The 9,210-nt window shown below is 39.7% G+C and overlaps 1 protein-coding gene across 1 annotated transcript; it reads left to right on the forward strand.

Annotated features, from left to right (window-relative positions):
- The first annotated feature begins 3,773 nt into the window (after positions 1-3,773).
- Positions 3,774-8,104, forward strand: LOC128195059 (leucine-rich repeat receptor-like serine/threonine-protein kinase BAM1). The gene is made up of 2 exons (XM_052872092.1): positions 3,774-6,721; positions 7,287-8,104. The coding sequence occupies exons 1-2, from the start codon at positions 4,135-4,137 to the stop codon at positions 7,739-7,741; spliced, it is 3,042 nt and encodes a 1,013-aa protein (XP_052728052.1). The 5' UTR covers positions 3,774-4,134; the 3' UTR covers positions 7,742-8,104.
- Positions 8,105-9,210: the final 1,106 nt, after the last annotated feature.

A 9,210-nucleotide genomic window follows, 5' to 3' on the forward strand; every position in this document is an offset into this window, starting at 1 on the left:
ACCCGGTCCGACCCACCACGAGTTGGCTCACTTGCTCACTTAATTATAATTTTTTTTAAATAAAAAAATTACAAAGTTTCTATAATTTAAATCTAAACAAATTTCACTCTCAACGTGAGTGTTTAATTAATTTTGAAAATAAGGAACTTAAATAATTTTTTCAAGCAAAAAAATAATAAATATTTTTTTATAAAATTCAAATTAAATTTTAATAAAATAAAATTAGGTAGGTGGGTTGGTGGGCCCCGCATGAACCGGGTTTAAATGAGTCGAATTGAAATCTGACCCACATAAAAAATTACAATTTTTTTAAATTCAACCTGGCCCGAATCCGTGATGGGCCAGATTGGTCCGCAGATTATGACACATTTTGACACCTCTACGGATAATTAGCAAAAAAAAGTAATAATAATAGTAATAATTTGATACCTTACTTGATATACAAAATATTTTGTAAGAATATGTCATCAAAGAATATCATGACATAATCAAACTACCTATATTCAGTCACTTATATGAATTTTTGTACCAACAAATATATTTCAAAATATCCTCTAAATAGTAAAACTGAATAAACCTTTTTCGAATGATATATATATATATAATATAAAATAAAAGATGCAGAATTTTTATGTGTATATGATATTTTAAGCATCATATATGTTATTTTCATTTTAAAAATAAAACAGTTTTTTAAATCTTTTTAATACAAATTTCTATTTATTTCTTAAAGAAGTAATTATTTTGAAAAATCTTTATTTTAAAAACACTTATTATAAGTTTTAAGTTTCAAAACGAAACTAATATTTAGAAATTGTATAGCACTAACATGACACCGTGTCACGTCACAGTAAATGCATTGCTGAGTCACCTGGTAGCTCTCATAAATGCACTCACATCATTGCTCAGAGGCATTAAAAACCCACTACACGTTCCATGCATGCACGCCACTTGTCAAAATAGAAGCTTCTGAAGTCAGTAGTGGGGGTGCAGGTGTCGACAGGGGAGATGCTCGTCCGTTTGGAAAGGGGAATTGAACAAAACTGATTTTTCTGAAAAACCTTTCCACTCTCCTGCGCGCACCTTCTCCCTCCCAAAACTCAGATTTCAATTCCTCCTCCTTCTCTCTAGAACCCTCTTCCCCTTCTTTCTACTGGAACTCATCATTTATCTTCTCCTTTCTCCGTTCAGACACCATAGAAGTGCTCCCGGCACCGTAGACAGCAGTTTGGACAGAATAGTTTCAGAATCTGAAGCTGGTAAGTCTTCTTTTAAAAATGTCGTTCATGAGTGACATGCAAAACCAAGACTTGGTTGCATGCAGTGATATTATCTAAAGCTTTTCGTATTTTGGTTATGGTTAGCCTGAGTGGAAGAAGTAAGAAACCATTGGGGTAGAGAACTGTAGACAGACCACCGAAATTCCTACTCTTAGAACGTTCATCACTGATCCAGGTAAGGGAAGCTTATTAAAATTTAATTCTTGTGTTATACTGTGCTGTATGGATGTTCTGTGAATTGTATTAAGTATGATCTGAGATAATTGATTTTTGGTATATGATTTTGATGATGGGATGATGTATGAGAATTATGAAATGTGCTATGATATGAGTAGTTAAATGTATGAAAGTTTATACTAGAAAATGAGTTTACTGTAAGTGAGATTTTGAATATGAAATTCTATGATAATGAACGTTCGTTATCGAACGGTCCTTGACCGTTCGGTATTCTTAGTAATTCCTTTGAAAAACAGAATTCTTTCATTTGGAAAGAATACTTATTGAGGACGAACGCCCTCTTATCTTAGTCTTACGTTTGAGCGTTTGGTCAACGTAGATATCCTGAGTGTTGTGTGAGAAATTGAGAAGCTTGAAAGTATACATTCCGACACTTAGTCATTCTGTTAAAAACATAACTTTACCATCTCGCTATATATAAATCCCTCTTTCTATAATTTTGAATCAGCGATGGGTCTCGACCCAAAGCGTACGTTATGAGTGGCGCTCGGTCTTATACCGAACGCTCGTTCTTTCTTTTAATTTTCAAACGAGAGAAATAGCGTTCGTCCAAAACTTTAATAAATATCCATTTCCGCGTTCAGTCATTGACTGACGGTTAGTCTCTTCGATTAAATCGTACTTTGTATCAGTACCTAAACACCTTGCGGTGCCTCTATCCATTTGGATTCGATCTATAGTTATTATACTTAAATTATTCTAAGTATCATTTGAATTGTTCTAGAATCAGTTCATTTAACTGATTCAAGTGGTCACAACGTCCGTCATTGGAAAGGTGTTCTTTTCCTTCTGTTTAGAAACGAGGATTCCTCTGTATCGTGTTAACGTTCGTCCTCATTTTTAAGAGGGCTGAACGCTCGTCATTTTATGAAAGTGGAACGAAAGATTGAATTGATATCAATGTAGAAAACTGTAATGTGTGAACGGTATAAGAAATGAAATTATGGTTGTGGATTTTGAACGAGCGTTCCAGGGAGGAACGACTCTTGAATGAAAGTTGAGATTTGTAAAGTATGAATGTGGCAAGCTTAGCTGGCGGTTCATCCTGATATTCCGTGAGTGCTCGTTCTCAAGTAGAGAGGAGTATGTCATGTGTGGGAATGGCAGGAGGTCCTAGTCGATAACTGTAACTTGGACGGAACGGACTAACCTCGGGAGGTAGCTGATGTAATATTCCAGTTATTATATCATCGGGTGCACGAACGTCATAGCTACACAGATTCATACGGTCCGGACAGTCAGTCTAGTAACAGGAAATTGTTTGAATTACAGAAGTTGATTGAATTATATGTTGTGATTTAATTAACATGTTTGATGTGTTATGAAATGCATGTTGTTACTTGAATTAAATTCAATAAGCTTACCCTTTCGTTTTCTTTGCGTTGTCTATCGTCCTTGTACGTCCGTCCTGTCTATGCAATGATCATCCGTGTGAATGTGAGCAGATGGAGAGGCGTTGCTTGAGGAAACGCTGGAAGAAGAAAATTTGGAGGATGCAAACCTAGTGGAGGTAGAAGTGAAGACCGAACAGTAGTGCGTTCGGTTGAGATGTTTAGTTTAGTCGTGTTAATATTGTACTAGATCGAACCTCTTTTTTTGCTTATTTTGACTGTTCAGTAATTATATTTTGTAAACCGTTCGGTCATCTATGTTTATTGAACGTCTGTAATATTTGTACCAGTGGATTCAAGGCCGTTCGACCATTATCGAGCTCTACTTCTTTAGTTGTAAAAACTGAATTGATATATTAATATATGTGATTCTCTATAATATATGGTTTATTACTGTATTTTATAGGATCTTACACACCTCGTTACTCATTACCAATATGAAACTAATGTGCATTCGTCATTACCAAATTAGATTAGTTGTGTCATGCAAAAGAAACCATAGACGAAAGGTTGGGCACGAGAAGGGACCAAATTTGTTGAAAGAAACTTGAATGTTGTGACACTTCAGAAAATGCCAATAATATATTTTGTTTTCTTCACGTACTTTCTGTCCACGATGAGATAATAAAAATTCTAGAAAAGAAGACTACACTAACCGTAATTAGTCAAATAAAATAATATAAAGATAAAGTGACAAATGTATAAATGCGTGAGCATTAAAGGACAGTGGTAGAATTAGAAAGGACAAACTAAAATTTGTGTAATGGTACAAAACAGAACAATTCATAAATGAGTTACCTAACACAAACCTCAAAACATGCAGTAGACATACTATAGGTATTCTACGGAGAGCTTTTCTGGAATTTTTTAGCTAATGATTTGTTGTTACAGTATACACTGTTTCAATCGTTGGAAATGTGAAGGTATGGTATGATTTGCAAGGGTGAAAAAAGAAAAAAGAAAAGGGAAAGAGGAAGATGGTTAAGATTGTAAGTATGTGTGAGTGTTGGAAGGGGATAAAGATGGGAGGGTCTGCTGGACATGGCTGAACATTGGCTCAGTCCTCATCCACTCACTCTGCTAAGGGGTCAGTGATCAGTAGCAGTCACACAAACAAACACACAATACAACATGTACACTCACTCACTCACCCTTTAACTCACTTCCCTCCTCATTTTCATTTTCGTTTTCCTTTCCATTTCTCCATTTCTCCATTCCAACACAAAATGCGACTCTTCCTTTGTTCTCTCTTCTTCTTCCTCTTCCATTCTCACACACTCCATGCTGCGCGCATCTCAGAATATCGCGCGCTTATCTCTTTTAAAGCGTCTTCCATAACCGACGACCCTACCAATGCTCTCTCCTCCTGGAACACCACCACTCCCTACTGTTCCTGGTTCGCTGTCACGTGCGACTCCCGCCGCCACGTCACCATCCTTAACCTCACCTCCTTGTCCCTCTCCGGCACACTCTACGATGACCTCTCCCACCTCCCTTTCCTCTCCTACCTCTCCCTCGCCGACAACCAGTTCTCCGGTCCAATCCCCTCCTCCTTCTCCGCACTCTCCGCCCTCCGCCATCTCAACCTCTCAAACAACGCCTTCAACGCCACCTTCCCCTCCAACCTCGCCCGCCTCGCCAATCTCCAAGTCCTTGACCTCTACAACAACAATATGACCGGTCCCCTCCCCCTCGCCGTCGCCGCCATGCCCCTCCTCCGCCACCTCCACCTCGGCGGCAACTTTTTCGCCGGCCAGATCCCTCCCGAGTATGGCACCTGGCAGCACCTCCAGTACCTCGCCGTCTCCGGCAACGAGCTCACGGGAAACATCCCTCCGGAGCTTGGAAACCTCACCGCGCTTCGCGAGCTCTACATTGGCTACTACAACGCTTACTCCGGCGGCATCCCGCCGGAAATTGGAAACCTGTCCCAGCTTGTCCGTTTCGATGCCGCGTATTGCGGACTCTCCGGCGATATTCCGGCTGACCTCGGAAGGCTTCAGAATATGGACACGCTCTTTCTTCAGGTGAATGCGCTCTCCGGCTCGCTCACTCCTGAGCTGGGGAACCTGAAGAGTCTCAAGTCGATGGATCTGTCCAACAACGTTCTCTCCGGCGAGGTTCCGGCCAGCTTTGCGGAGCTCAAGAATCTCACTTTGCTTAACCTCTTCCGGAACAAGCTCCACGGTGCGATTCCAGAATTTGTCGGAGAGCTACCGGCGCTGGAGGTTTTGCAGCTATGGGAAAACAACTTCACGGGAAGCATTCCTCAGAGTCTGGGAAGAAATGGAAAACTCACTCTCGTTGATCTTTCTTCGAACAAGTTGACGGGAATGCTTCCTCCTGATATGTGTTACGGGAATCGTCTTCAGACTCTGATAACTCTCGGGAACTATCTGCTCGGTCCCATTCCCGATTCGCTTGGGAAGTGCGAGTCTCTGAATAGGATTCGAATGGGTGAGAACTTTCTTAATGGTTCTATTCCTGTTGGTCTATTTGGGCTTCCCAAACTCACCCAAGTAGAGCTTCAGAACAATCTTCTCACTGGACAGTTTCCTGAGGGTGGTTCCGTTGCTGTTAATCTCGGTCAGATCAGTCTCTCTAATAACAAGCTCTCTGGGCCGTTGCCACCCACCATTGGAAACTTCACAAGCATGCAGAAGCTTCTTCTCGACGGTAACAAGTTTTCGGGTCAAATCCCTTCGCAGATAGGCAGGCTGCAGCAGCTCTCCAAGATTGATTTTAGCCATAATCAGTTTTCGGGCCCTATTGCTCCCGAGTTAAGCAGGTGCAAGCTTTTGACTTTCATTGACCTCAGCCGCAATGAGCTCTCTGGTGAGATTCCAAATCAGATAACTGCAATGCGGATATTGAATTATCTGAACCTTTCAAGAAACCATTTAGTTGGCTCAATTCCAGGCTCCATAGCTTCTATGCAAAGTTTAACATCTGTTGATTTTTCCTACAACAATCTCTCTGGTTTGGTTCCTGGAACCGGGCAGTTCGGCTACTTTAACTACACCTCTTTCCTAGGGAACACTGAACTCTGTGGTCCTTATTTGGGTCCTTGTAAAGACGGGGTTGCCAATGGCCCTCGTCAACCTCATGTTAAAGGTCCTCTCTCTTCTTCGTTGAAGCTTCTGTTAGTTATAGGGTTGCTTGTGTGCTCCATCGCATTTGCTGTTGCGGCAATAATCAAAGCTCGGGCTTTGAAAAAGGCTAGTGAAGCTCGTGCGTGGAAATTAACTGCGTTCCAGCGTTTGGACTTCACTGCTGATGATGTTCTGGACTGCTTGAAGGAGGACAACATAATAGGAAAAGGAGGTGCAGGCATTGTGTACAAAGGTGCAATGCCGAATGGGGATCAGGTTGCTGTGAAAAGGTTACCTGCCATGAGCAGGGGATCTTCGCATGATCATGGTTTCAATGCTGAGATTCAGACTTTGGGGAGGATTCGACACAGACACATTGTTAGACTGTTGGGTTTCTGTTCAAACCACGAGACAAATCTCTTGGTGTATGAGTATATGCCTAATGGAAGTTTGGGTGAGGTTCTTCATGGCAAGAAAGGTGGTCATTTGCATTGGGACACAAGGTATAAGATTGCTGTGGAGGCCGCGAAGGGCCTGTGCTATCTACATCATGACTGCTCGCCACTCATTGTCCATCGAGATGTTAAATCCAACAATATCCTTCTTGATTCTAACTTTGAAGCTCATGTTGCGGACTTTGGTTTAGCTAAGTTCCTGCAAGATTCTGGAACATCTGAATGCATGTCTGCAATTGCCGGTTCGTATGGATACATAGCTCCAGGTAATATTCTGAAATTCAACATAATTGATGATTTATACGTTGAACTAGCGTGACTAACAGCCTTTATTTATATTTGGAGTCATTAACGGTCGGAGCTTGTCTCATGTCCCTCAACATCATTGACTTAGGGGCAGAACCGAACTGTATCAACACTGTTGTTTGGTTTAGACGTTTTATGTGCCTAATTAATTAATAAACGCAAAATGTTGCCATCCTTGACTTGTTTTCGTTTTCGTTTTCGTCGCACACTAACAACGACCGCTTTCATTTGTCATCTGTTTTATGTTGTATCAAAATACTGTTACTGTTTAAAGCAAACATTAGCCGAGTTGTCATTTGAGTCTTCGTCGTAGCCCCCATCCTATAATTAGGAAGTCCTGCAGTCATAGATTAGAGATGTTCACAATTGAAAACAGATGGTGATTAACTGGCAACATGTACATCAAAGTAAATAGATAACAAATTCGCATGGTCTTAGGTTTCACTTTACGTTAATTGTTTTCAATTAATGTGGCTGCTTATTTTGTTCATGGTCACTGATTTAGGTTTGTGATTTTGACTGCAGAGTATGCCTACACGTTAAAAGTTGATGAGAAAAGCGATGTGTACAGCTTTGGAGTTGTTCTTTTGGAGCTTGTAACAGGCAGGAAACCAGTTGGGGAGTTTGGTGATGGTGTGGACATTGTGCAATGGGTGAGGAAAATGACGGATTCAAACAAGGAAGGAGTTCTAAAGGTTCTTGATCCTAGACTTCCATCAGTTCCTCTCCATGAGGTGATGCATGTTTTCTATGTAGCCATGCTATGTGTTGAAGAACAGGCAGTGGAGCGACCTACTATGCGAGAAGTTGTTCAAATTCTCACCGAGCTTCCAAAGCCACCGAGCTCTAAACAGGGGGACTTGACGGAGTCCTCTCTGTCTTCATCAAACAGTTTAGAGTCTCCAACCACGGCATCTAAGGAATCTAAAGATAATCAACGTCCTCCTCAGTCTTCACCACCCGATCTTCTTAGCATTTGAAGGGATATATGTTTGGAATGGAATGTGTTTCATATTTTTCTCTTTTGGGTTGTGATAGCTTATCTAGTTGCTTTCTTCAGTTTTTCTCTTCTTTTTGGGGTTGGGTTTCTGCTAAGGTGTTAAATGTTTGAATATTTCTTTACAGTAATGGCTTGCAATTTGTACATTAGGATTGGTGGGAGTATTGTTATATAAATTCTGTCTTCATCATGTAGAACTGGAACAGTTGTTCTTCTCGTTTTTTTTTTCAGACGAGACGGCCAAATGGTAGAACATTACATATCTAGGCATTGTCAGTTGCACCGGTTTAGCCCTTTATAATCTATCAAATGACCACCTAAACAAAAGAAACCTCTTGTGAGCCTTTGTTTCTTCACATCTGCAGACTGCAGTTATTATTATTGTCACTGTATTTTGTTGTCTATCTTTTCGCTATCTCCAGTGCATGATCGAGTATATTCTGTTTGTATTATTAAAACAAACTTTAAATTTTTACTTTTCTGCGCAGGCATGCCCATATTTGCAAATCCGCAATAAGGAATTCGTATAGGGTATGTCTTCCAATTTCATGTTTTGTTATCCCTAGGAGTAGTACCTATTCCTCAATTATTTGTATTGTTTCAATTTTCCCTCCCTTTATTGATGGGAGATCTTGTTAGCAATAGTATTTGTTTCGTCTCAGTAATTGTTTACATGGCTATTTTTCATTTTCATGTAGTGAATGGAAGACATCGTTGTTAATGTGACTGGATTTGGTTCTAATAAATGGGTAGGATGGGGTGTGGTTATTTAGGGTGGCATCTTCCAGTCACAACATTTATGCATATATTGGTTCCTATTATCAAAATTTATGGTACATGTAAAGCCATTTTTTGGTAGGAGATCCTGTGTGAAGGAGTTTTTTTTTTACTTTTAGTTTTTAGATGTTTGTTCACTTTTCACTTACCGTTCTCTTCATACAGATAGAACTTTTGCCAAAATATCAGTTGTATTTATTTCTTGTATTGAGTTAAAAATAGCATTTTTATTGACTGGAATATATCACCAAAACGTAAGAAACTCAAATCCTCATTACAAAACCAAACAATTTAATAATTTCAATTCTTATAATTTTCACCGTAAAAAGGGGGGAAAACAATTGACCTGGTATAGTGTTTGTAGTGGGTGCATGCTTTATGAAATAAAAAACTACTGTAATTTTATTGTTTTCAATAAATTTATTTTTCCAAAATGTTATTCAAAAGATGTATCTGGGTAGGCAACATATTTTGTGGTGCCCGCTATCTCACAGAAGCGACATTGTAGTGAGACTGCAACTTCATTGTGTCGCGTTTTAAGGTCACGGTTGTTTGCAGCTGTTAACCATGTTTTTTTAAATGAATTTGAGGATAAAATTTTTGTCTTTTTTAAGGAATCTGGAAATGAAAGTAAGTGAATTTAGGATAAACTTTGTGAAAGATTTGATGAAT

This window comes from Vigna angularis, chromosome 1, assembly GCF_016808095.1.
Source record: "Vigna angularis cultivar LongXiaoDou No.4 chromosome 1, ASM1680809v1, whole genome shotgun sequence".
Lineage (NCBI taxonomy): Eukaryota > Viridiplantae > Streptophyta > Magnoliopsida > Fabales > Fabaceae > Vigna > Vigna angularis.